The 27,236-nt window shown below is 41.1% G+C and overlaps 2 protein-coding genes across 14 annotated transcripts in view; one reads left to right on the top strand and one right to left on the bottom strand.

Annotated features, from left to right (window-relative positions):
• The window catches only part of ZBTB8A (zinc finger and BTB domain containing 8A), a 60,655-nt gene extending 58,048 nt beyond the window's left edge, over positions 1 to 2,607 (top strand). For 3 of the 7 annotated variants that reach the window (XM_078073466.1, XM_078073467.1, XM_078073469.1), the window contains one exon: positions 706 to 2,607. In XM_078073466.1, the coding sequence (XP_077929592.1) occupies positions 706 to 784 (79 nt within the window). In that variant the 3' untranslated portion in view covers positions 785 to 2,607. Of the gene's footprint in view, positions 1 to 615 lie in introns of all 7 variants that reach the window. The other 4 variants (XR_013448287.1, XM_078073468.1, XM_078073470.1 and 1 more) reach the window with 4 other exon arrangements.
• Positions 1 to 27,236, bottom strand: part of ZBTB8OS (zinc finger and BTB domain containing 8 opposite strand) — a 48,451-nt gene that overhangs the window by 18,626 nt on the left and 2,589 nt on the right. For 3 of the 7 annotated variants that reach the window (XM_078073473.1, XM_036065202.2, XM_036065205.2), the window contains exons 2-7: positions 19,191 to 19,215; positions 18,795 to 18,916; positions 18,491 to 18,573; positions 17,463 to 17,515; positions 15,926 to 15,962; positions 4,292 to 4,376 (exon numbers count right to left, since the gene is read on the bottom strand). In XM_078073473.1, coding sequence (XP_077929599.1) covers positions 4,292 to 4,376; positions 15,926 to 15,962; positions 17,463 to 17,515; positions 18,491 to 18,573; positions 18,795 to 18,916; positions 19,191 to 19,215 — 405 coding nt within the window. Of the gene's footprint in view, positions 1 to 1,048; positions 1,162 to 4,291; positions 4,377 to 5,058; positions 5,210 to 8,531; positions 13,249 to 15,925; positions 15,963 to 17,462; positions 17,516 to 18,490; positions 18,574 to 18,794; positions 18,938 to 19,190; positions 19,216 to 27,236 lie in introns of those variants that run through there. The other 4 variants (XM_036065201.2, XR_013448288.1, XM_036065206.2 and 1 more) reach the window with 4 other exon arrangements.

Here is a 27,236-nt window from a genome sequence, read left to right as displayed (position 1 = left end):
TGAATCCCAGAAGAACCGACCTTACTGAAGGTTGCTTCAAATTATTACAGTTAAGCTTGATATAATTTAATTTTGATAGAGGCTCCATGTATTATACTGTATTTCTAAATGTCATGACATCCCTCAAGATGATACTTTTCATTTTATTTTTTCTCTTATTCTTTAATTCCTGATTGTCCTTGATACCGACTGGAGGGCTAAAATGGTTAATTTCTAAAACATTTTTTACAAATAGAATGAATAACCATTTGTTTTTGTTTTATGGTACTTAATGCTGAGACCTTTCCAAGATTCCCCTGATGGTAAATTTCCAGTTGCTGCAAGACTGGATGGCATGCACCGAGTTCACTGTTCTCCCAGCATGACTGTTCCTGAATCAGGAGTCTTAACAATTAAGTTGTATCTAAATGAGGGAGGGAACACTTGTCATTCTTTAGTCTCACCAGATGGTAACATCTTTTAAAATTATTATCTGATTTTTAGTCCTTGGAGCCAATAGGAAAAATGAGTGATTGGCGCTTTACTCATGAGAATGAAGTAGTGCATGTGTATGCTCTAACGCACTTTAGTCTGTGATCTAACTGTTCTCTTAACACTTCTGCATGCAAACATCAGCATGAACGTCAGCAAAGTCTACGGAACACACTGCCACCAGCACCTGGACAGCCTTATCTGAAATAATGCTTTCTCATTGTTTATAACAAGCATCAAGCTCTCCCCACAAAACAGCCATCAAGTTCGTCAAACTAGACAGTGTATCTGTCCTACCATTTTAGTATCATAAAAGAAGAACATCTGTGACGTTTGTAAGTTGTAAATAATAACTCCAGTTATCATATCATATGTATCTAAGACTAGAGACCGATTCTTTCCTAGAGTGAGACTGTCAAATTAATGGTTTCTGAGAAAACAAAATTCTTTGGCTTTTAAATGTGGGAAAATGTTACATAGGGGTATAATCTGTTAATATAAGCTTTATTTATGCCAAGGATTTTTTTTTTAATATTAGCAAAACAGTGGGAGTTGGTTAGAACAAAGTTTGCTCTTACAGTAATGCTGTTGATCAGCTTCTGAACGCCCTTCTAACTCTGGTCCTCAAGAGTGTGTGGTGATGGGAAGAAGTTTTGCAAAATAAAGCAACATTGCAGTCATGCCTAGTGGCTGGAGGAAGCAAAATGGACTGGATCAGTGGTTTAAGAGATTTTTTTTTTTTCACCCAAGAAACACTTTCTTCAAACCCTTTCATAGAGAATCTCACCATTTAAGGGAGAAACTCTAAAATCAGAGCTGCTCTTGTTATAGCCTCCTACTAGCTTTCACCAGACACCTCTGCAGAACTCGGGAGGGCAGCACTGAAAACCTTGGAACAGGAGAGCTTTTTGAATTCCCTTTGAGCATTGGGGTCTCACTTCATTACCTCTATTACTCACTGTGCTTACAAGCTGGTAATCAGAGGGTCTTCTAGAGCAGCAGATCACATCCTTAGTCTATAGAATGTTCTGTCTATAGTTATCATGTCTCAAGACTTTTGAAAAACATTTTTCAACAGTGTATTTTTGAGTAATAGAATCAAAACAAACATAGTAACTGCTCTTATGCTATGAAGTTACTGCTTAATGGATGAAGAAAGTTTGGTGTGTCAATTACTTAAGAGCTCAGAACTGAATTCATTATTTTGCAAAGTCATGTTAAGATACATTGAAATTTCCACTCATATTGGATATATATGTGTGTGTATATATATATATATCCTAAATTAATTAATACTGTGGAAATTTAATACTATGGAAAATCACTAAAAGCAATATAGTGTAAGATGTATTTAACTGGGAGGGGTGATGATAGGTACTGGAGGACCAAACTTTAGATTATAAATGTTATTTTATATTAGAGTGGATCAGTATTACTATTTATCATTTATATAGCATTTTATATTTGCAAAGTATTTAATAATTATGTTATTCTTTACATATCTATGAAATAGGACAGTTATCTCACATGAAACGTAAAGAAATTGAGGCACAGAACAGTAAAGCAACCTCCCTGAGGCAACCCAGTGAAACAATGGCAAAAACAGGAATTAGAATGATCAGATTTTCTGAACCCTAGAATATCAGCTTAATTCACTGAGGTGTGTTGTGTATTACCCTATTTTATAAGATGACTTTATACAAATAATAGTCAATTGTCTTAAAGTTGACGTCATTGTATGTGGATAAATCCTATACAGAATAAATATTATGTAAAGGATGTGACTTTAGTTATAAGAGTTTTAATGGTAAAATTCAGGTTATCACAGAAACAGCACTATTTAGCCAGTGGCTTTATATATTGTGAAGTATAATTAATGTTTTATTTTGATATAGGAGTTTCTTAACTATTCATGCTAATGGAGCCATGAATAGACCAGAAAAATGAAATCCACAGAGGACCTATAAACTTCATCTTCGAACATGTTAGTCTTTTCCCTACAGAATTTGTATTCAGTGCCAACAATAGGTCAAATATGTTAATAAACAATAAACCACACACCAGAGAAGCCAAGGGCCTCTTAACTTTTCAAGGCTTTTATGTACTGAAATAGCATGATAAACACCTTTCTCCATCTTTTTTTGTTGTTTTTTTTTTTTTCACACCCGTTTCAAAAGCCATTGGAAACTTACCACCTTTAGATTGGAAACCAGTGACCAACGTAATGCCAGTCACCTCTACCTTTGGTCTTGATTAGATTATTTACAAACATTATTAAATGGAATACAACATAAAATACATCTAAGAATTTATTATACTTTGCTTTGCTCTGATTTCTAGATACGTGAATTCCTTATATAGTTTCTTGATTTTCCCATTGGGAAAATCTTTTAATTCCTTGTTGATATTATTTACAACTGTTTAGTTTCTTTATTAAAGAGTAACTTATTTTTATTCAGAGGAAGATGGAACATTTCTGCCTAGACCATAGTTCTTGGCCTTGGCTGCGCATTAGAATCACTTGTGGAGCTTTTAAAAATACAGATGCCAGGATGCCTGGGTGGCTCAGTCGTTAAGCGTCTGCCTTCGGCTCCGGTCATGATCCCGGGGTCCTGGAATCCAGCCCCGCATCAGGCTCCCTGCTCAGTGGGAAGCCTGCTTCTCCCTCTCCCACTCCCCCTGCTTGTGTTCCCTCTCTCTCTGTGTCTCTCTGTCAAATAAATAAATAAAATCTTTAAAAAAAAAAATACAGATGCCTTGGGGCGCCTGGGTGGCTCAGTTGGTTGGGCAGCTAGCTCCTGGAACGAGGCCCTCGTCGGCAGACTCCCTTCTCTGCTTCTCCTTCTCCCTCTGCCCCTCCCCCCTCCTCGTGCCATGCTCTGTCTCTGTCTCTCTCTCAAATCAATAAAATCTTTAAGAAATAGAAAATAAAAATACAGTTGCCTAGGCAAATCACAATCTTTGGCAGATGGGGCCTGGAAAAACCTTCCCAGGGTCTTTTGTGCAAAACAGGTCCCCTCTTCAAGGTTTCCCTCTGTCCTCATACAGATGCTATGAGGGGCATTCAGACCATTTGACCTTCCAGTTTACTGGTTCTCAACCTTAGGAACATACTTATTTTTGTGAAATGTCAAGATACTGTATATGTTCCCTTATTTAAATTTTTTATTAGGATAAATAATGACACTAAATTATTGGGTAGTCTTAAACTAGTCCATTTTTACTTTGGGATGCACTGATTATGGGTCTTGCATCCTGGGAATTCACACAGAACTTCAGATTGATAAGACCTGCAGTAGGAATAGGTGGCTGAAATACTATATCCTGAAATTTTACAAGCTTTAATGTTCTCTTTGTTTTTTTTTAAGATTTTATTTATTTGACAGAGAGAGATAGAGTAGGAACACAAGCAGGGGGAGTGGGAGAGGGAGAAGCAGGCTTCCCGCTGAGCAGGGAGCCTGATGTGGGGCTCGATCCCAGGACCCTGGGATCATGACCTGAGCCGAAGGCAGGCGCTTAACGACTGAGCCACCCAGCCGTCCCTGTTCTCTTTGTTTTTGAAGAAGGAACCAGGACACACTCTAAGCACTATGAAACTTAATTGCTACACATTAGAATTCCATCAATGAATTGAATTAAATCATTTTTTATTCAAGTTAAATGTCATACTGGAGAGGTAGGACTCCATACTAAGATGTGTTATTTAAAGAAGGCTGAGGACAAATTTGGAAAGAAAAGTAAATTTCTTCCTTCAAGTATTGCCATTAAAAAACTTTTCTTTGAAATCAACTTTTGAGTAGAGTACCATCCTCATGCCCACCTCTAAGGTTGTGCTTGCAATTCAAACAGGATAGGTATACCCCTTCGGCAGTCTTGTATACACAGACACTCCCTGGCTTAGTTTCCTTAAAAAAAAAAAAGAAAGAAAACAAGTTTTCATCCAATAGCGAAGTGGCACTTTTTTTGCAAATTTCAAAAAGATTAAATGCTGAAATAAAATAGAAATAGATACTGTGCTTTTGTTGGGTATTTGAGTTGACTTAAAACTTTTTTATCCCTGGAGGAAAAAAATCCATGAGGAACACAACAGTGGAAAGCGGCGCTTATAAGTATTGGCACTAGAAGCTCCAGTATTATCCCCCCCATAACCATCCGCGACATTGATTTGAGCTCAGGTGGGTGACCCGCGTGGCTTTCTATCTTCTTTTCTACAAGGGAAGACTACAGCAGTGGGTAATAGGAACCTCCCTTTTCCTTTTCAGTCCTGTTTTCTCCCACAACTACTTTTCCTGGAAAGCAGACCACGGCTCGACCCCGAGAGAGAGGCCCGCGACCTACCAGACACCCCAAGGCTAGATTCGGGGGGGGGGAACAGAAAAGTCTGTCCTGCAAAGTGGGTGCCCGATTAAAAGAGCCCACATTTGCTGAGTGTCTACTGGATCCCAGTCCTCTGAGGTAGGCATTCACTCCGGCCCCATTTTCAACTGGAAGGGATGCCTGCCTCCTGGTGAGGACCCACAGGGGGTCCTGGGGAACCAGCCAAGTGGGTCCCTGGCGGCGCGCCATCTAGAAATCAAACTCGAGCCAGCAGGAGGTGAAAGAGTTTATTGAAGCTATAGAGAGTGCAGGTACAGAGTGCCTGGGAGACTCAGGAGAGGAGAGAGCCCTTTGCTTGGGGTCTGGGGGTTTTATTGAGGACTGTGGTCTGGTGTCGGGTCCTCGCAGGCATCCGGGCACCCTGGAACAAAGACGAGGGTCCAGGTGTTATTCCTTAGAGCCAGGGCTCTTGGCCCGGAGCTGTGTAGCGCCCGCGGTCTGGAATGCGCATCTGATAGCTTCCGCGGGTCCTTCTCCCCTGCTCCTTCCTTAGACGTTATCTATTCCAAAGAAATCATTAATTCCTGCCCCTGACAAGGAGGACGTACGCTATTTGCATGGTGAGGCATGTGTAAAGTGGAGGTGTAGGCAGAAAAAGGAACAAGAAGCAGATTTTATGGAGTGCTTCAGTTTCCCCGCACAGAAGGAGGAAACAGGCTTGGGAAGTTGAATGACTGACCCCAGAGCCACCCTGACAGACGGCCGGGCAGGGATTTGAGCCCATGCGATGGGACACCCACAGGTGCCTAAAATCGTGGCCAGGTCAGGGACAGCTAGTCTATTTTATCCCGACTTCCGGCTACCATACTGCCGTGTCTGCGACACAGCGCTTCACTGCCTCCGAGTCCCCGACCCTCACACCCGAACAGCGGACACCCGGACACCACTGAGCCCGCGGCGCCCCGCCAGCCAGGCGGCTTGGAGAGGCGGGCCCCGGCGGCCAATGAGAGCCTTAGGCGCTCCGGGCGTCCGCACTCAAGCCAATAGGAGCCGGGCAAAGACACCTGGGGCGGAGCCAGGACCCGCTGTTGGCCAGACCTCCTGCCACTCCGGAACTTCCTGCCGGTCAGACTCAGCCCGGACCTCGCTGCGGTGCTCGAGTTTATCCAGCGTGACTGCCCTTTCTGTTGTTTTCTTTGCCCCTCTCCCTCCCCCCCGCCCCTTTTTAGGGGGTCATAACTCTTTAAGAGAAACACTGAGCAACAAACGTTTTAACATGCCAGCCCTGTGAGGTAGGTGCTATTATGGCAGATGAAGAAATAGCCTTAGAATGAAAAGACTTGGCCAAGACCAGAATTGGGGAAGTTTCCAGAAGGAAACTGGAAGCAGAGCCCCTGGCTCCTACATTTACGTACATATTGAAAGGTTAGCCATTTAAAATGACTTGGGGAACCTCTGTCACGTGCAAGGCGGAGGAATGAAATGAAATGAGCGGAAGAACTTTACATTTCGGGTGGGGAGACGGACAAACGGCCAAGAATGATGTGAGTGAGGTAGAAAGTACCAAGTGCTGGAAGCATATCCATTTGTTCATCCAACAGCTATCTTAATATCTACCATTTGCAGCCTCCTCCAAGCACACAGATCTCTAGATGGAATTCAGACAAATAATTTGGGTGGGGAGAGTGTCACATTTATTTTGTTTTTACACGAAAACGAATATAGATAACAAAAATCGTCATTCATCCCAACATACAAATAACATCTGCTGATTTAAAAAGAAAGAGAAAATGATTTTGAGCTATGCCTCGAATGGAAAGGACATCCAATTAAGAGACACAAAGAAGGGCAAAGGGGGTTGATCAATATAACTAAGGAATGAGTGCAGGGAATGGAAGTCTAAGAGGAATCCAAGACAGCTGCAGTCTGGGGAGTGGGAGGCCAAGGGCGCTATAGATAGAAATAAGGAATATGGAATTCGGATATGAAAACATGACATTAAGGATCTCTTCCTAAGGAGCATGGCGCCAGGAGCTTTGGAATCCAGGAAGACCTGGGTTAAGTGTCACTGAAACACACCACTAAAGATAGAAGGTTCAAATAAGGTATATATTATAACCAGAAGCCAGCTCCCTTGCTTCAGGAACAACTTAAAAGAGGAGATGTGACTTCATATAATGACTTAAGGAGCTTTGTGCAGCAATGTATCCAAATATTTAGAACATCGTCTGTCTAAGTATTTCTTTGGACTTGAGGGAACCCAGTAAAGCTGGGATCAAGCAGGTGGGATGAGTCCAAATAGCTTCTGAAAGGTGAATTTCCAGTTATTTTGAAAAGGGACAGGGTTGGCGGGTAAGAATCTGGGCAACAGAATAGACTGATCTAAAGAACAGAAAGTAGATTAGTGATTGCCTAGAGCTGGGGCGGGGGCAGGGATGAGGGCTTAAAATGGTAGTGGGTTTCTTCTGGGGGCGAAAATGTTCTAAAATTGATTATGATGATGGTTGCACAACTGTGAAAATACACTAAAAACCATTGAATTGTACATTTTCAATGGGTGAATTGTATAGTATGTGAATTATATCTCACTGAAGTTGTTATAAAAACAATCAGGGTAAAAAGTCAAAGGTAGGAACTGGTGTTATGTGAACTTAGCTGGTGGGTGATGGGGGCACTCCACTGGTCCTGAGAGGGCTCTGAAGGGGTCAGGGGAACAAAGATAAAGGCAGAAACAAAGTTGCCCAATAACTTGTTCATCTTTCTTCTCATTACACCCTTGAATGTGTAATACCGTGAGCTACAAGGGGATCAGGAAGGGACAAACGGGAGGGAGCTCCTTAGAAGGGCAACTGGTTTGGCATCAAGAGATGGGCGCAGCTTTTGAAGATGGATGCTCAACTCACATATGGAAGAAAGGAAACTAGATTAAACAGGAAAAACGTGGAGCAGAGAAGCAGGAAAGGAAAAGAAGTCTAAAGAGAAAACAGAAGAAGGAAGAAGCAGAAAGAAGTGGCTTTTTTGCCCTTCTTCATAAACGCAGACCTTAGCAGAATAGAACCGGCCGCCAGGGTTGTCTCTAGGCTGGCCGCAGCCCCTAACTGAATGAACACTGTGGACATTTTTTTTTTTTTTTTTAATAAGGAGAAAGAGGAAGGGAGCTGTTAGCATTTATGCTTGTCAAAGTAATACTAGCCCTCACTTGTAGAGGATTTACTATGTGTCAGGTACCGTCCTAAGAGCTTTATGTGTATACATTTATTTAATCCTCTCAACAACCCTACAAGTACTATCATCATCACTTAAAATGAAGAAACTAAGGCACAGAGTGGCAAAGCAACGTGTCCAAAGTGGACAGTTAGTAAATGGCAGAACCAGGACTTGACCCCCAGTGATCTGGCGCCAGTTTGTGCTATCAACCACTACACACCCCAAGTCCTCCAAATAATGTTAGCAGTCGTTTAAATGCCACAGCTCCAAGTATAATTCCAAAATGACTCCTTTTTCTTCATTTACAAAATAAGGTTCTTCACTACCCTAGCAATACCAGAGCATCGCACAGCAACCTGGTCTGACAGTAGTCATCCTCCCCATTTCAGAGTTGAGGAGACTAAGCCTCAAAGAGGTTAAGGAAATTTCCTAAAGTCATACAGTTCATGAATGACAGGGTCAGCATTGGAATTCGACTCTAACATCCTCAACGTTTATACTTGGAAGCAGTTTAAAAAACGCACACATTGGGGTACCTGAGTGGCTCAGTCGTTAAGCATCTGCCTTCGGCTCAGGTTGGGATCGAGCCCCACATCGGGCTCCTTGCTCAGTGGGAAGCCTGCTTCTCCCTCTCTCACTCCCCTTGCTTGTGTTCCCTTTCTCACTGTGTCTCTGTCAAATAAATAAAATCTTAAAAAACAAAAAACAAAAAAACCCACACACATTGGGGCACCTGGGTGGCTCAGTCAGTTAAGCACCCGACTCTTGATCTTAGCTCAGGTCTTGATCTCAGGGTTGTGAGTTCAAGCCCTGCATTGGGCTCCACGCCCAGCATGGAGTCTACTTACAAACAAACCCACCACACACATAGTTGTATATTTATTTGGCAGTGGGAAGAAACAATAGAAATCTACTCTTCTTTACTGTCTTGTCCTATGAAACTGTTTCTACAGTTCAAATGTTTTTGGGGTGCCTGGGTGGCTCAGTCAGTTAAGCATCCAACCCTTGGTTTCAGCTCAGGTCACGATCTCAGGCTCATGAGATCGAGCCCCGTGTCAGGCTCCACGCTCAGCACAGTCTGCTGGTCCCTTTCCCTACCCCTCTGCTCCTCCCCCACCTCAAATAAATAAATCTTAAAAAAAAAAAATGTTTCTGCTAAATAACATTAGCTTTTGAACTTTTAGAGTAAGTGTCAAAGAAAATGGCACAATCCGTCAGTCATCTTCTTTTGGGTTGTATCTTACAAATATCACCCAAACATGAAGTGTTTCCTTATATACAAAACGAATAGCTGCTATACTAACCTCACAGGTGGATCAAAAGAACAACAGAACATAGATGTGATTTGTTATATATTAAAGGATGTTGTATGAAGACAATAAACAGAGTCCCAAATCTTCCCCTTAACAGCCAGGTAGTTTTAGGTGTTACTAATTTCCATATTTGTAAAATGCAGGATAAATGCACCACATATAGAAATACTGGAAGGACAAAAAAGGAATACTGGAAGGACAAATGGACAACATACTGAAAGCACTTGGGGAAGTAGTTTGTACACATGAATCCTGGATATGCGTTTATGACAAAAATAAATATGCTGGCCTTTTTTCTAAGAGTACTTTCTTCTTTGTCCAGAATTTGACATTGTTCATTTCATAGGTAACAAAATAAGAGCTATTCATAGTACATTAGATGGGAAACAACATTGATAAAGTACTATAGTCACTAAATTCTGTGGATGTTTGCTCTGGAAGGAGCTTTTGGAGGACATCCTTTCCGGTTTTCTGGTTTCTTAGATGAAGAAACAAAATTCTCCATCTGGAAATCCTCAAACCTTCTGAAGCTCAGACTCCAGAAGTGGGGAGGGGGGCAGAACCCTAGTTCACTGGGTGCACATGCCCCACTTTGAGGAGGGTATAAATTGTTCTTTTCCCACCCTTTTTGAACATTTACTTCCAAAGCCCAAGTGGTAACAGCAAGGTGGAAAGAGAATCGGCAAGAGTGGCCGTAGGGATACAAAACCACTTATACCGCTTGGAGGGAGAGGCACCAGGGAGAAAAGGTCACCATGTCACGATGACTTTCCTGAAAAGCCACTGCCATCATGGGACACACTGCCATACTCATGACAAAGGCCATCTAATGGGAGTGAATGGGAACATGCTGATGGTGTGATATGGACCCTTTAGGCTAAACAATCAAAAACTGTTTCAGTAACAGAAACCTTCTTGTTCTCAGCTCAGTTGTTTAAAATTCAGTAGTGCAGGATCTCAGAAACTTAGAACTGGAAAGGAATTAAGGAATCACTAGCACTACTAATACATGGATGAGGAAGTAGGTCCATGGTCAGACAGCAGACTGAGGGCTAGAGATTGAGACTTGTGACTTGGGATCCTACACTCTTGCAGATCTGCTCAAGGAGCTGACCTGCAGGCTCTGCCTGAATTTGATGTAGCTCCAAGATGCTTACTTAGCTCAGGAACCGTTAGGTAGTGACTGACCATCTATTATTATATGCCACCTGGGACCACTCCTTCTATTCAGAGGGACGAGGTTGCAAACACGGAACAATTATAAAATTAAGGCTGCAAAGCTTTAAAGTTAACTAAGGAGGCATAGTTTATTTTTTAAAGATTTTTTTAAAATTTATTTGACAGAGAGAGAGAGAGCACAAGCAGGTGGAATAGCAGGCAGAGAGAGGGAGAAGCAGGCTCCCCACCGAGCCAGGAGCCCGATCTGAGGCTCGATCCCAGGACCGCAGGATCACGACCCGAGCCAAAGGCAGTCGCCTAACCAACTGAGCCACCCAGGTGCCCCATAAGGAGGCATAGTTTAAAGACCACTGAAGGCTGGAATGGTTAGGGAAGGTTTGAGAAAATGTGACTTGAGCTGTGCTTTAAAGCAGAGCCTTCTGACCAGCTTTCTGATTCAGCCCACCCACAATTTGTTTGTACTCCACTGTGATGACCCATAGTGGGTTGTTTCCCCCCTGCCCCCAAACTCGGGAGATTTCATATGAAAATCCCAATTTTGGAGTATCATGAAAACTGCAACACTAGGCCTATATTCACTTTAGCAATAAGGGCAAGAGCTGAGAGGCATAAATCCTCAGGTAAACACCCACAGTTCATTCTCATTATGCCCCTGACTCCTTGGGCAGTCAATGTGCTATTCATGTTTTGGGAAATGGGAAAGACAGCCCAGATAGGAGAATAAGACACAAAAGTGAAGATGAGTGGGTATGTTATAGGGTGGGGGAATTGCTTTCCAAAGGGGAAAGACGTGTTTCCTAGCCCAAGACACATACCTGACTCTAGTATTAGAGTCTGGTGAGAGCCTGGTGCAACCATCTCAGTAAATAAACAAAAATAAAGTGTGTGTTGCTGGTAAGTCAAGAATGCCGACTTCACATACAAAGGGCAACATACTCATTTTCCTTCTACTCAGTATCTTCATTTTGGCATGTTTAAAAATACAAACTTTTTTTTTTAAGATTTTATTTATTTGTCAGAGAGAGAGAGAGAGATCGCACAAGCAGGGGGAGTGGCAAGCAGAGGGAGAAGCTGGCTCCCACTGAGCAAGGAGCCCTATGTGGGACTCAATCCTAGGGTCCTGGGATCATGACCTGAGATGAAGGCAGATGCTTAACCAACTGAGCCACGCAGCATCCCAAAACACATTTTAAAATTCACACAAAATTTAACAAATTATAAATTTATTATAAATGAAAAGAAATATAATTTGTATTGCATAATTACAACTGACTTGCTCTTACTGAACCCCATTATATAGCACTGCTGGTAAGAGGTGTAGCTACTCTTTTTCTCCTAGTCAAGTTTGTACCCTACTTGGCTTAATATATCCCAAGAGCTCTTCCTATTCTGGGTTCAGCTCTTCCATTAGACTCACAGTATTCCAGTGCACATTTTCACAATCAATGCCCCAAACAGCCCATGATATTCAAAGGAGTCCATGGAAAAGAAAAAAAAAAAAGCCCTATGTCTGCCTGGAAATTCATCCTAACAAAAGGTAAAGAGGTTCTTATAGACAGTTTTTGCTTGGAGGACCACAATTCAAATTTACAAAATGTGCCTAACAATAAAAAAGGCTAAGAAGCACCACCCCAACTATCCTGCTATGTATTCATTTGAAGAGCTACTATTCAAACCATGGTTCTTGGCCTAGTCTCCATTACCTCTACTTTCTGTTAAATACCCAGAGAAAAATATTACAGTGCTTAGAATACTTAGGAAGCTCACAGACAATCTCTTCCTTTTAGGTCAAGTTTAGCATGCTATAATGATATTTGGCACCACCCAGTGGCAATCTTTTCTCATCTATGTGTGAATAAATAGCAACTTTGCAAACTCTTGTCGTGGCAACAAAGAATACCTCAATCAATGAATAGAGAATAGAATAACGTTGCAAATCAAACAAAAGAAGTTTCTTTTTTTTTTAAGTTACCTCCTTTGAAAAGTTCAGATCATTTTAACATGGTTTTCCCACAACAAAGATCTTAGGTAATTTAAAAAAAAAAGAAATGTTAAAATGATTATTTTCTTCTCTAAATGTATAAATATACTGGCTTTAATATAAAATTACATGTTGGAAGGGCCCATTTGTAAGGGTATTTAATTTTTCTTATGGGAAAACAGTAAAGTGTCCATACGTTAGTGCTTTAAAAATGTGAGAGAGAGAAACTCAGAGCTCTTTCTAGAGAAGTGTCCCAATTGTTAAACTATAATTATTTCTTCTAAGAAAATCAAGTGGAATACAGGATGGCTCTGTCCCACAGGAATCTAAAACACAACCTCTCTTAATGTATATATAGAAAACTGGGGCGCCTGGGTGGCTCAGTCGTTAAGCAGCTGCCTTCGGGCTCAGGTCATGATCCCAGGGTCCTGGAATCGAGCCCCACATCGGGCTCCCTGCTCAGCAGGGAGCCTGCTTCTCCCTCTCTCTCTGCTGCTCCCTGCTTGTGCTCTCTCGCTCTCTGTCAAATAAATAAATAAAGTCTTTAAAAAAAAAGTTCTGTTCTGCAAATCTCCATATATCAACAGATACTGTAGAATTTATATCACGGGATCTTCTGAAGAGGAAAAAAACAGTTCTTCATAGGAGGGAGTTTTAGGAGGTTATTTTTGTTTTGTTTTGTTTTTTGGTATCTTAAATGTCAATGATCACAAAAACTTCTGGCTTCTCTTCATAATAGACCTGCATTGCTGAGTAGGTTATTGCCTTGACTTCAGTTCCCTAAAGCAGGGGTTAGAGAAAAAACAAGAAAGAAAAAGTGAACATCGAAATCAGAATTATTCATTCTAGCAACAATTGGCAGAAAGGCCAAATTTTACTATTATTCTGAAAAACTAAAAAGCCACATGAAACAAGCAGCTATTTGTACAGCACTCCCCACTCAGCCAGCAACAGTGCAATGTGTGCACAGGGAAAGCGAGCTGGCTGGGCGGTTAAGAGATGCAGCTCGAGGCCTGGCTTTGTTCCCGCCTGGCTATGGAGGCTGTCTGAGCTTTCCAGCACCCGCTTTCCCGTTTACCAAATGGCTTGAGTGGAGGAGCCCAAAGCTCTCCTACTGCCTGGCTCAGGGCTGCTCAAGACCTCCTGCTTGCAGTGTGACCCGGGCCCGAGGAACACAGACTCTTCTCTCCTCCTCCGCTGCCCACTTACTTTATCATGGGGTTCTCTCTCCATGTGTTTGATACATGACAACCCCTCCTCCCCTGCCCCAGTTTAGAACCCCAGGATTAGACATCCTCTTAGTTCCTTCCTGTTCTAGAAAAGAATCTACAAGAATTCCGTGTAGCGCGAAATGTCTCGGGCAATAGGTGACTGGCATTTGCTAGCTCCGTGGCACAAAAGAAATCTGACGATTTCGCAGACAGATATGAAAGGCACCCACTTTTGCTTTTTTTCCCTCTGCCCTAATCACCTGGTGAAACCACAACCTAAATCCAGTTCAACTTCCTGCCTATAGCAGCACACATCATGCTAACTGGTATCACCTGAAATCCTGTCCACAGTCTCAGAAGGGTCCTCAACCTACACTTGAGACCTTCTCACCCTCTGAAACCATTACTTTCCATCTTCACCACCAGCATCCCTCCCTCATTCTCACCCTCAGGCCGTGCCTCCTAGAGAAAACAGGAGCGATCAGGAAGAACTGGCTCATCTCCCATCAAATCTACCATCTCCTGCGTCTGTACTCACATGAGCTTTGCCTCCTGTTACAACGAACAGCCCGGCCCTGCTCCTGTCAGAAGGCTGACCCCTGACCCTGGACACTCTGTCCCCTACCCCCCTTACCAACTTAAGGTCTTTGCTCTGAAATCATTCTCTCCCTCTCCAGCATGATCCATTTGCTCTGAGTTCCTAGATCACTTCAACATAGACTACACTACTCCTCGCTGCTACAAAACCTCTTCGCCGAAACAAGACAAAACAAAACAACTTTTCCCTTCCCCACCACATTCCCCTCTGGCTATTACTGGTCTATCCAGTATGTTCCCTTTTTCTGCAAACTCTTTGAAAGAATTGTCTCAATGTGCTGCTTCCACTTCCCTCTCTCTCATTCATTCACTCTTTGACCCACACATCTTTCCACTGATTAGTAAATCCATGGTCAACTGTCAATCCTCATCTCACTCTGAGCAGTCTCAAGAGCATTTGCTATCTGGCTTTAGGGCACCCTTCTTCTTTTGCTCCCTCTCAGGAGGCTCTCCTTCTCCTTTCCTTTTTGGCTCTGTCTCTTCCAAAGTTAGTGCCCCAGAGCTCAGTCCTCACCATACTCTCTCTTATCTACACCTCCCTCCTCGGTAATCTTATCTAGTCCTATGGCTATAAATATCATCTATTCAGTGATGGCTTCCAGATCGAGATCTCCAGATCCACCTATCTCCCAAACAAGTCATCCTACAGACAAGTGCCTATTATGTGACATCTCCATTTAGATACCTAATATACACCTCAAACATAGTATGTTCAAAAGAAAGTTCCACTGTGTCTTTTGTATTATAATTCACATGGCCCCCTCTCCTGGTTTCTCTGCTTTAATGCTTCTCTCCCAAGGTTCCCTCACCAGGCTTCATTTCATCACGTTGTGCTTGAAGAAATGATACTGCAACTCCTAGAAGAAACCAGGAGTCCTCAGTCACCCTGAACTAATTTAGGTCTCCCTGGCCTAAACACAGGGGTCAGCAAACTGCAAATCATGGGCCAAATCCAGCCTGCTACCTGGTTTTGTACAGCACCCCCCCCCCCCAAGAATGGCTTTTACATTTCTAAATGGTTGGGGGGAAAAAAACCCACAAAAGAATATCTCATGACATTTGAAAATGAGATGAAATTCAGATTTCAGCGGCCATGACGTTTTATTGGATTACAGCCACAGTCGTGCATCTCTGTGTTGTCTACGGCGGCCGCAGTGTTACAACAGAGGAGCTGAATACTGCTCTTCTATCACTCTTGTTCCACGAAGCTTCAAACATGATCTAGCCCTTTACAGAAAGCATGTGCCTGCCCCCATTCCTCCATACACATCTGACTGGTATAGAGTAAAGCCACACAGGGTGGCAAATACAGAATCTGGAGATGCACAGAAAGTAGAAGGTGCTTTAGAGAACATTCAGTCCAACACCTTCATTAAAGGGAAAGATACAAAAGCTCGAAAAGGCAAAGGGACTTTTAAGTCTCACAAAAATCTGTAACAAACCTGTCCCTGGAACCCAAGTACTGACTCCTAACCCACCAAGTCAGATGTGTGTAGTCCCAGTGTTTAGACATAACAGGGTCAGAGAAGTCTGAGGAAACCTTATGACTTTACACCATTTTATTAGAACTCACTGAGGTTTACCGTCATATACTGACTTCATGGTGAGGAAGTATAAAATGTTTTTAACGGCTGGATTTAAAAACATACCTGAGGGTGCTTGGACAATGAAAATTCTTCTCCCCACCTTGAGAAGGAAAATTAAGACATGATTAAGACTTCCAAGATTTAATATTTATTTATCCTTTACATATTTTAAAATAAACCTTATCAATGTGGTTAAGATATGAGAAACTAAAAGAGATGGGAGGGCTAAGGAAGCTATTAATTTCAGTTTGATTGCCAGTAAATACAGCTGTTGAGGGACTTATGTGCTATAGCTATTTCAACAAGGTTGATGGTTGCCGTAAAAAAAAAAGTGCCCTTGTACAGTGTGCATGTGGTAGATTCTTAATATACATTGTTTAATGACTATTGTTTTATAATAGAGTAGCATGTTCAAAATTTTCACTGTACTCAAAGCTACAGAACTAATTAATTACTATCTCCTATTGCAGAAAGCAGGTCTGAGTACTGCAGAGGCAAAATACATGCTGTAGTATTATTATCTTAAATCGGTTTGCATTTTATAACTTTTCAGAAAATGTCCATGGCCTGTATACCGAAGGCCCTAGAAAGGTACTCTCCTAGAACCTGGGATAAGTATCTTCTCTGCCTTCAACACGAATGTGACTAGAGATCACAGGAGAAGCAGTAGTGGTAGCAGAAAGAACAAAGCTTTGTGGTTTTTTTTTTAATGATTTATTTATTCAAGAGAAGAGGGAGAGAGCAGGGCTCAGGTGGGTGCAGAGGGAGGAGGAGAGGGAGAGAGAATCCCAAGCAGACTCTGCCAAGCGTGGAGCCCAAAAGAGGGCTCGGTCCCACCTCGAGATTATGACCTGAGCCAAAACCAAGAGTCCAACGCTCAAGTGACTGTGCCACCCAGACACCCCGAAATAACAAAGCTTTAAAATTCTGTTCAACTATGCATTAGCTAAGTACCCTTGGAGAAGCCGGATTCCTTACCCGTTTAAAAAAAAAAGAAAGAAAGAAAAAAGAAAAGGAGGGGAAATAATAAAAGACCTCATTTTACAAAAAGAAACAAATCAAATTCAACATAAAGTGGAAAAAAAATGGACTTTATATAGAAATAACCTAAAAGATATCCTTAAGTGACTGAAGAGATTTGGGAAACACCAAGTCCAATCAAAGAGATCTAATCAAGTGTTTGAAACTCTAGAAGGAAAAGTGTAATTTGTTAACAGAAGGAACCAGTTTGAACAGAGTCCCGGTGTTAGGATCTACAAGAAGGATGCATCAGTGCTTCCTGTCACCCAGCCAGGCTTCATGCAAAAAAATTTTACGCTAAAAATCAATAAATTGGGAATCAGTTTCAAGAACCAGTATCAACTTCATTCTGACAAATTTCTGGTCCTCCAAAGCTGAGGACCAAAACCCTTGCTCCTAGGGCTCATAAAGCTTAACCTACAGAGCTCCACTGGGATGCAACTGGACCTCTGACTTCACATTTTTGTCTTCCTGCCTCCTAGGTTCAGTGCAGAATTTTAACAACCTTCATGACTTGCTACTTAAAAGATTTTCATATATGTGCTGCCAAAGCGAGCACAAAAAGATTTTCAAAACATACCCAATTGACCGTAATTTGAAATTTCTTTGATCAATTTGAAGTACTTTCACTTCCTAAAGAGGAAAAAAAAATTTAATTTTAAAAAATGCTCATAACAGACCATCTACTAAAATATGTCTAATAATTGTCAAAATACTATGTTGTACAACTGAAACTAATATAATATTGTATATCAACTATACTTTAAATCTACAAAAATATGTCTAGGTTATCCCCTTTCCTAGAAAATAATAGCATACTATTTCTCTGAAGCAAAGAAAATTAAAATGTTAACTAAAGTAGAACAAATGAAATATATTTCAAGGAAATAAGGCTTTTTCTTATATATTCAAGGGAAATATTCTTGAAAAATGTACAATCTAAAAACATGCGTCAAGAAATTTCTCTGTAAAACAGAATAGAATGATACAGGATTTCAATCATTCTCAGCCCATTTGTCAATAACACTGTAGGCTCTTGACCTCTGTAAGACAAGTGACCAACTAGTTAGAAGAGTGTATGTAGTGAGGCTGGGAAGGGAGAGAATGGAGGGGTGTGGAAGCAAGGAGGGCCCTGTGTGTTAGGTTAACAATGATGTTGGAGAGGGGTTCCCTTCTCGAGGTTGATGGCAGCAAGCAATATCCATTTGGCTTTTCCCTTTTCATGTTAAGGAAAGCTGAGAACAATTTTTAAATTTAGGCCAACATGGCAGAACTACTAAATTTCGCATGGGGACAAAGGAACACATGGATGGACATAAATATAGTTCAAACTTGGGAGACATAAAAAGTGTGGGTGACGATAGCAGGTCCATTCTTATCACACAATCCTGATTACTGACAAGTATATGGTAAGAGATCTAAATATTACAAAATGCATATACATAGGTCAAGTCAGGTTAACCAAGTCCCTATTTTCTGCAAATCAATATCATCTTATGTATCCATATGGCTTGGTTTTGCATCATGTGTTCTATTCTCAATCACTTTTTCTTTTAAAATCTGAACTAAGAACCCATTGCTCAGTAAAAAAGAAAAACCCTCGCTTACCCGGGGTATGAAGAATTCATCAGCACTGAACTTATAAAGCCACTCATCCAAAAAGTGAAACAGCAGAGACTGTAAGTCATCTCCTACAAAGGACCATGAAGAATCACGATAGTATGAGGTTTAATAATTCTTGTCTCTAACAACTTGTTTGAATTTAAAAGTGCAAGGAATTTCTTAGGCTAGCCAAAAGAGGAGAACAGGCTCATGAATTAATTTTGTTGTTCTTATTGTGAAAATGTACTTAAGTTATGTAGAACACTGCAGATTTGCACGACAATTTCTTCCGTGTGAATAAATTGGTTACCTTGGGTTTCTACTTCTACTGTTTGCAGGGGCTCCACAGTCCCAGTATCTGTCATGTAACCAAACATGGCCATTGCACATTGTTCGAATGCTTCCTCCAGAGTATCTCCCCACGCATGTAACCTAAGGAAATACATTTATGCCCTGTGTAATAAAAGCTACAGCAAGAGAGAAAACTTGACAGCAAGGTCAAAATAAAATCAGCATGATAAATACAAATCCAAAGGCCTCAATCAATCTAATGGCATGGAAACCAGGTTCTTTTAAATCATCATTTTCATGTTGTGAAGGAACCAAAATAGGAAGAGAGAAGTAAAACTAGGGACAGCAAGATTAAAACATCAGACTTCCTATTTAAGAACATGACTTCAAAGGCATAAATTGCAGGTGTACTCACTGGACATCTGCTGTATGATCCAAATCTGAGGGAAAGAGGGAAAAACACATTATGTCATTAAACTTGACTAGCAGATCACAAGAAACTCTAGTTCATTATTAAGAACATTATCCTTGGGGCGCCTGGGTGGCTCAGTCTTTGAGCATCTGCCTTCGGCTCAGGTCATGATCCCAGGGGCCTGGGATTGAGCCCCACATCGGGCTCCCTGCTCTGAGGGGAGCCTGCTTCTCCCTCTCCCACTCCCCCTGCTGTGTTCCCTCTCTCGCTGTGTCTCTCTCTGTCAAATAAATAAATAAAATCTTTAAAGAAAAAAAAAAAGAACATTATCCTTTGGGGCACCTGGGTGGCTCAGTTGGTTGGGCGGTTGCTTTCAGCTCAGGTCATAATCCCAGGGTCCTAGGACGAAGCCCCTGCGTTGGGCGCCAAACTTAGCAGGGAGCCTGCTTTTCCCTCTCCTTCTGCCCCTCCCCCAGCCCTGCTCATTTTCTCTCCCTCTCAAATACATAAATAAAATCCTAAAAAAACCCAAAAACATTATCCTTTAAAAGCAAGAAAATGTGGGGCAAGCCTCACCTTTTGCTATCCATTTACATAATAAGAAAGTTAATTGCTTTCTTAAAGGTTATTTTTTAAAAAGTCAAGATCTGTATTTTTTTTTTTTTAAAGATTTTATTTATTTATTTGACAGAGAGAGAGAGACAGTGAGAGAGGGAACACAAGCAGGGGAAGTGGGAGAGGGAGAAGCAGGCTTCCCACTGAGTAGGGAGCCCGATGTGGGGCTCGATCCCAGGACGCTGGGATCACGAGATCATGACCTGAGCTGAAGGCAGACACTTAACGACTGAGCCACCCAGGCGCCCCAAGATTCGTTTTTAAATAACAATTTCTAGGAGGCAGCAGGGCCAGGAGCTTCAAGGTGATCTAAAATGTCTAATACATTGTAGTATCTCAATAATGCCATTTCCTGCCATTTGTTACTTTTCCTCAACAAATCAGTATCTTTTCTAAATATCTGCTGTGTGAATGATCAAAATTCTAGGAACTACTTCATCATCAAAGATATAAAATTCCAGATTTCTCTGTCTTACCTTTTCATGAACATCTAACCAAATCCTATACAAAATAGGTTTGTCTTTTTAAAATAAGAGCCAATCAGGTCATGATCCCAGGGTCCTGGGATCGAGTCCCGCATCGGGCTCCCTGCTCCGCGGGGAGCCTGCTTCTCCCTCTGCCTCTGTCTCTCTCTCTCTCTGTCTCTCATGAATAAATAAATAAAATCTTTAAAAAAAATAAAATAAATAAAATAAAATAAAATAAGAGCCAAGTTTTTTATTCGTTGATTTCTTTCATTTGAAGTACTCCTCAATGATACCCTTGGCTAATAAAGTGGTTTTAGAAAGTAAACTCTGCAATATGTTTATGAGCTTTTTCCTGATATCCCCACCTAAAAGTAACAACCGCTCCTATCACAAACTCCCACTGGATCTGTATCTCAACATTTCGCAGTCTATTCTTCACTGGTATCATGACTTCTATCAGTTCTTCCCACTTGGGATCATAGAATATTCAGGCTAGAAGGAAGCTGTGTAGCTCATTTATTATAATTCCTTCACTTACAAGAAGAAACCTGGGGCGCCTGGCTGGCTTGGTCTGTAGAGTATGCGATGCTTGATCATGATCATGAGTTCAAGCCCTATGTTGGGTGTAGAGATTATTTAAAAAAAATTTTTTTTTCAAAAAGGAAAAAACCTGCAAAGAGATCGTGTGACTTGTTAAAGACTACTGTTGATTAGAGGCAAAGGTGGGCCTAGAGTTGAGAAGTCCCAAGCACCAGGCTAGTAGACTTTGCACCATAACGTATAGTCTTTTGGTGGCACTCAAGGTTCAAATTCGTCTCTAATTCACTCAAAAATATTCTTGTGGACTTAATATGTTTTAGGCACTAGGAGATGACCAGGAGAGAAGATAAACAAGTTAAACGAAAAGGTCAGGTGTTAACCCTAGAGAAATGAACGCCTGTGTCCAGAATGCTCGCAGCAATTTATTCCCCCGAATTAAAAACTGAGTATCCACCTATAGAACAGATAAACAAAGACACAAGGCGGTAACTGCTCAGTGATAAAATAGTGCGACCTACCGACTCATGCATTAACATGAATCTCAAAAACGTTAAATGAAAACTGCAGAACTCTCAGGACCTAACACCTCTATCCAAAATTCCTGCGCCAAGAGTGGTCCAACTTTAGCACAGATGGGCTTCTAACAGCATAAGCCTTGCTCCTAGAATCACCCCAGCCCGAGTGCATTAGACTACCTGCTGGAGAAAGCGCTACACAGCCAGAATTTACTGTTTGTTCCAGCCAAAACCTGACAATAGGCCCTTAACCTCCCTTTCTTACAGCATTTACTAAAAAGGGCTTACAACAGTGAATATTTATCTCTTACAACTCAGTAGGGTCCTTCTCAAGGACTCCACAGCCATTCCTTTGAAATGTAATCATCTGGAAGGACTCCCAGTCCCTGTGGGAGGATAGAACCCGAACTTCGAACTTCGGTAACTGCCTGCTACCATGCTGTAGGCCTAATTGAATTTACAGACTAACCATTAGTGATTTTTCACTTCTCTGACTCTACTGAGCTCCTGCTCTCCCCTCTTCTGCATTTGCCCTTTAAAAGGTCCCATCACCTCTGTGCAATTCGGAATGGAGCTCAGCTCTTTCTCCTACTGTAGTTACTGAATAAAATCCCATTCACCACTTTAATGTCCAGCTGCGTTTATTTTTGATACTGAGTGAAGAAGCCAGGCATAAAAGAATCTATACCGTGTGGATCCACTTGCATGAAACTCTAAAACAGGCAAAATTAAGCTCTGGTGATAGAAATCCAAACTGTCTGCCTCAAAGTAAGGATGTGGGGGCTTGCAGGAAAAAAGCAAAAGGGAACTTTCTAGGGTAATGGAAATGTTCTATAGCCTGATTGAAGTTTGGTTACAATCCAATGTATAACACACTCCAGTGAAAAATACATGTATGTATCTGTTTACTGAACTTTTTTTAAAAACATTTTTAAGTAATCTCTACACCCACTGTGGGGTTCGAACTTACAACCCTGAGATAAAGAGTGGCATGCTCTGCCAACTGAGCCAGCCAGGCGCCACCAATCTCATCAAAAATATCTTTAATAACTGGGAAACTGTCAAGCTCATGATGGTATATACAAGTTTTCCAAAATTTGAATTTCACTCAAAACCTTGAATTTTATCATTGCCAACAAATATCGTGTTATTTTCCTTGATGTGACAGCACTTTATTTAAGAAATTATCTGCCAAATACCCCTGTCTGAATAACAAAAACACAGCTCACAGCTCCATTACACAGGTTCTTTTCCTCAAGGTAATCAATACTTTGACAACCAGCAGAAACACTTTATGCATAATTTCCATTTTGTTTCACAGAACATTAAAAAGACATGTACTCAGTGGTCAAGATTTAATAAAACTGACAGTCCTTATTGATTCATCAAGGACATCTTTAAGTCAAAATGACTTTTTTCTTTTAAGTACAAGGCGGTAAGGAATAAAGTGACTCCCAGCAGAGTCTGGTGCTGCTGCCTCAATCTGTCCTAAAAGGACAGCAGTTTTACCCCCTCCGGTGCTTCCGCACCATCAGCGCAAATATCAACACAGTAAAAGAGCAAATAGCTCAGTATTATTATGAAAGTAGTTTTGACATCACAGATCCTCTGAAAGGGTCTGGGAAACCCCAGAGGGTCGAAGGACCACACTTTGAGAACTGAAAACTATGGAAGAATAGGAAACAAATTTAACGTGGACTGAGGGGTTAAGAATTCCCAAAGGAAACAAGACTTAACACTGTAAGAGCCAAGAGACCAAGGGTGATCTGAATCTGTCTGCTCATTCTCTTATTCTCAATTTCTGCTCGGGGCCCGATACACAACAGGTGTTCAATCATATTGCTGAATGAATAAATGAGATGGTAACTATGCTGAGTCTAAAAGGAAAAACAGAGCTACATACAGGATAAGCTTGGGAGGAGGTCTGGGGGCCATCTGTGGAAAGAAATGAAACTGGGAGAAAATAGACTAATCTCACATTACATCAAAGACTGTACAAAATGTTGGCAAGTAGAATCCAGTATGATCAAGTGGGATTTATTCCTGGAATGCCAAGATTCAATTATTAGGAAACAGATTAATGTAACTCATATAAATATATGATCCGCTCCATAGATATAATCATGAAACATATCATAAAAATATTAACAGGATTTTTGAGCAAAAGGATTTTTTTCTGTACAACAAATTAAAAAGTTAAACTATCTTTCCTTCTTCTCTCATTCTTAATTGCTATATTTACTGAATGTTTTTGTGGTATAATAAAATATGTATTTGGTCTTTGTCCCGGGTTTCTGGCAAAGCTCCTAAAACGCTTGGATTTTCCTAAGTGATAGGAGTGTCTTGTTATTCATTAATTATCCCTTTCTGTCCACACCTGAGTCTATGCTTTTAGGGTTACTCAGGGTAGGGCTCCTAGATAGCCTTAGAATGGGGCAGTCACCAGGATGATCAAACACAGATTAAAGAGAGGGAACTTTCAGCCCCACCCCCTCACCACCAATGAGTATGTGTCTGGCCTGTGGAGGGTGGAACAGGAGACTAAGTTATAGACTCGTAAAGAGATTTGGAGAACATCCCATTGATGAACTCATCAAGGTACTAGGAGGATGACGAGCCCAGAGGGGGTATGGAAGCTCCAAGGCCCTCTCCCCATATCTTGCCCAATGCATGGCCTCCATTTGACTGTTGCTTAGTTGTATCCCCTATAATAAAATGGTAAACCCAAGTAAAGCATTTACCTGAGTTCGTGAATTGTTCTAGCAAATTACTGAACTTGAGCCCAAGGGGGGCTAGAGGGGATACGTGGGAACACCAGAAATTGCAATTGGCTAGGCAGAAGTGTAGGTAGCCTGGGTGGCCCATTTGGGGCTGGTGTCTGAAGTGGGAGTCCTGTGGAACTGAGCCCTTAACCAGTGGGGTCTGTGCTAATTCTGGGGAGTTAGTGTCAGAATTGAATTGAACTGATGGACACCTAGTTGGTGTCAGAGAACTGGAAAACTGCTTGATGTGGAGAAACCACACATTTCATGTCAGAAGTGGTGTCAGCAGAGGGTGCCTGGGTGGCTCAGTTGGTTAAGCGTCCAAGTCTTGATTTCGGCTCAGGTCATGATCTCAGGGTCGTGGGACTGAACCCAGAGTCGGGCTCTGGGCTCAGCGAAGAATCTGCTCTAGATTCTCTCTCCCTTTCCCTCTGCCCCTCCCCCCAGCTTTCTCTCAAATTAGTAAAATCTTAAAAAAAAAAGTGGTGTCAGAGGAAAGAAAACAGATGTTTTATAATGCATATATTATGATAATACAGTAGAGCATACAAAATTCAAAGTGTGCAATGAAAAAAATTTGGAGATGATGGGCCAAGAGTATCAACTGAAAATTATACTAACGATGAGAGAATTCCATAAAAAGGCAGTGTAAAAAATTATACCACTCAATAGCTTTCACAATTTTAATCAACTAACAGGACAGACAGAGATGACAGCATGAAGAAGGATCATTTACATTTACATCAGAAACAAAAAAGATGTGGAGTGCCTGGTTGGCTCTGTTGGTAGAGCATGCAACTGTTGATCTCAGGGTCATGAGTTTGAGTTCCACGCTGGGACACAGAGATTACTCAAAAAAAAAAAAAAAGGAAAAAAACAAAAAAGATGAAATACCTAAAAATAACCTTCTCAGGATACACAAAATAAGATTTGAATACCCTATTCCTGGAGAAAAAAGCTAATGTAAATATTAAAGCTTTAATTCTCCCTAAATTCGTAATTAATATGAATGAAAAAAATACCAATAGTAATTTTTTAATCTGTGGGTTTTTTTTTAAGTTTTTATTTAAGTAATCTCTACACCCAATGTGGGGCTCAGCACAGAGCCTACTTAAAAAAAAAAAAAATAGGAAAGGAGGTGAAAAGGTAGCCAAATATATGCCATTCTGGCATAAATATTATTTTGAGCTGAAGACTAATGAGAAGATACAAGAAAAACTCTCTGCCTTCCCCACTATATGCCTAAAACATAATTTTGTAAAGGTGCTCCCCATTGCCTATCAGCAAGGAAATTAATCATCAGAGAAAACTCTAGACCCCTATCCACCCAGAATCAGCACCAGAGGAATCAACATAATAAAGTTTCCTAACTAGCCCTCATCTTCCATTAGTTCCCCCATGTATTTATCTTCCCACGATTGGCTGCCCCACAAATACAAAGTGCTTTTCCGTTGTCTTGTCATTTCTCTACAAAATTACTGCTCCTGTCAAGATGCTATGTAAGCTCAAGTTCTTCATTGCCGAAGCTGAGTGATGTATACATGGAAGTCATCATACTATCCCCTTAGTTTTGTCTATATTTATATATAGCTGGTGTTTATCTATATACAGAAAAAAAAGCAAGAATGGCAAGAAAGGGGGAGTGCCTAGGTGGTTCAGTTGGTTAAGCGTCCCCTGTCTTAATTTCGGCTCAGGTCATGATCTCAGGTTGTGAGATCGAGCCCCACGTTGGGCTCTGCACGGGGTGTGGAGCCTGCTTAAGAGCTTAAGATTCTCTTCTTCTGCCCCCCGCCCCCCGCCAAAATAAAAAAGAATGGAAGGAAAGGGGCAAATAGTGAGGGGAGAGTGTCCTACAAGATATTAAAAGATAGAATAAAGCCTCAATAATTAAAACTACAGCACTGGCACATAAAAAGAGACAGAACAAAGGAACAGAATAGTTAAGTCCAGCTACAGACCTAAATATAGGTAGGGGAATTCTGTATATGAGAAAGATGTCCCATTTCAATCACAGGGGAAAAGACAGACTGCTGAAGAAATGAAGTCAGAACATCTGGTAAGTCACCTGGAAAATAATTAAATCAGATACTTACTACCTTACTCTAATTCTGATGTATTGAAGATTAAAATGTTAAAAAAAAAAAAAAACTAGAAACAAGAACAATCTATAACTATTAGCAAAAATATGGTTCTCACAAATATGAGCAAGAAAAAGCCAAGCACAAAAGGAAGACATACTGGGCGTGCCTGGCTGGCTCAGTCAGTAGAGCATGTGACGCTTGATCTCTGGGTTGTGAGTTCGAGCCCCACGCTGGGTATGGAGCCTACTTAAAATTAAAAAAAGAAAGTTAGAAAGAAAAAAGGCATACTGTATAATTCCATTTATATAATGTACAAAAACAGGCAAAGCTAATTTATGATGTTAAAAGTCAGGCTAATGTTGGAGGGGGGTTCCTGGCTGGCTCAGCTGGTGGAGCGTGAGAGGCTTAATCTGGGGGTTATGAGTTCAAGCCCCACGTTGGGTGTAGAAATTACTTAAAAATAAAATCTTAAAAAAAAAAAAGTCAGGCTAATGGGAGCAGGGAGAATGGTGGTGATTGGAAAGGAGCATGAGATGGGCTGCTGGGATGCTGTAATATTGTTTATCCATCTGGTCAGTTATACAGGTGTATTCAGTTTGTGAACATTCATTTACGATATATGCACTCTTCGGTACATGTATTATACTTCAATAAAAGTTTTTATTTCCAAGCGCGCCTGCCTGGCTCAGTTCATAGAGCATGCAACTCTTGATCTCAAGGTGGTAAGTTCAAGCCCCACATTGGAGGTAGAGCTTACTTAAAAAAAAAAAAAAAGTTTTCATTTCCAAATGTACTAGAAGAAAACACAGGAGAGTTATTTTACAATCTCAGAGTGGGCAAAGCCTTCTTAAGTACGACTTCCCAGAAGCCATAAAAAGTTAATAAATTTCACTACATAAAAATAAATTTCTAGAGTAAAACAAACAAAAACAACCCAATAGAAAAATGGGTAAGAATATGAATGTACACATCCCAGAAAGGGACATAACAAATAGCTCCACACATACAGAAATATGTTCAACTTCACTTATAATAAGAAAAAATGCAATTAATATGACAAGATATTTAA

Source organism: Halichoerus grypus, chromosome 5 (genome assembly GCF_964656455.1).
Source record: "Halichoerus grypus chromosome 5, mHalGry1.hap1.1, whole genome shotgun sequence".
NCBI lineage: Eukaryota > Metazoa > Chordata > Mammalia > Carnivora > Phocidae > Halichoerus > Halichoerus grypus.
The sequence above is the reverse complement of the archived record's forward strand: the minus strand, read 5'-3'. Positions and strand labels throughout refer to the sequence as shown.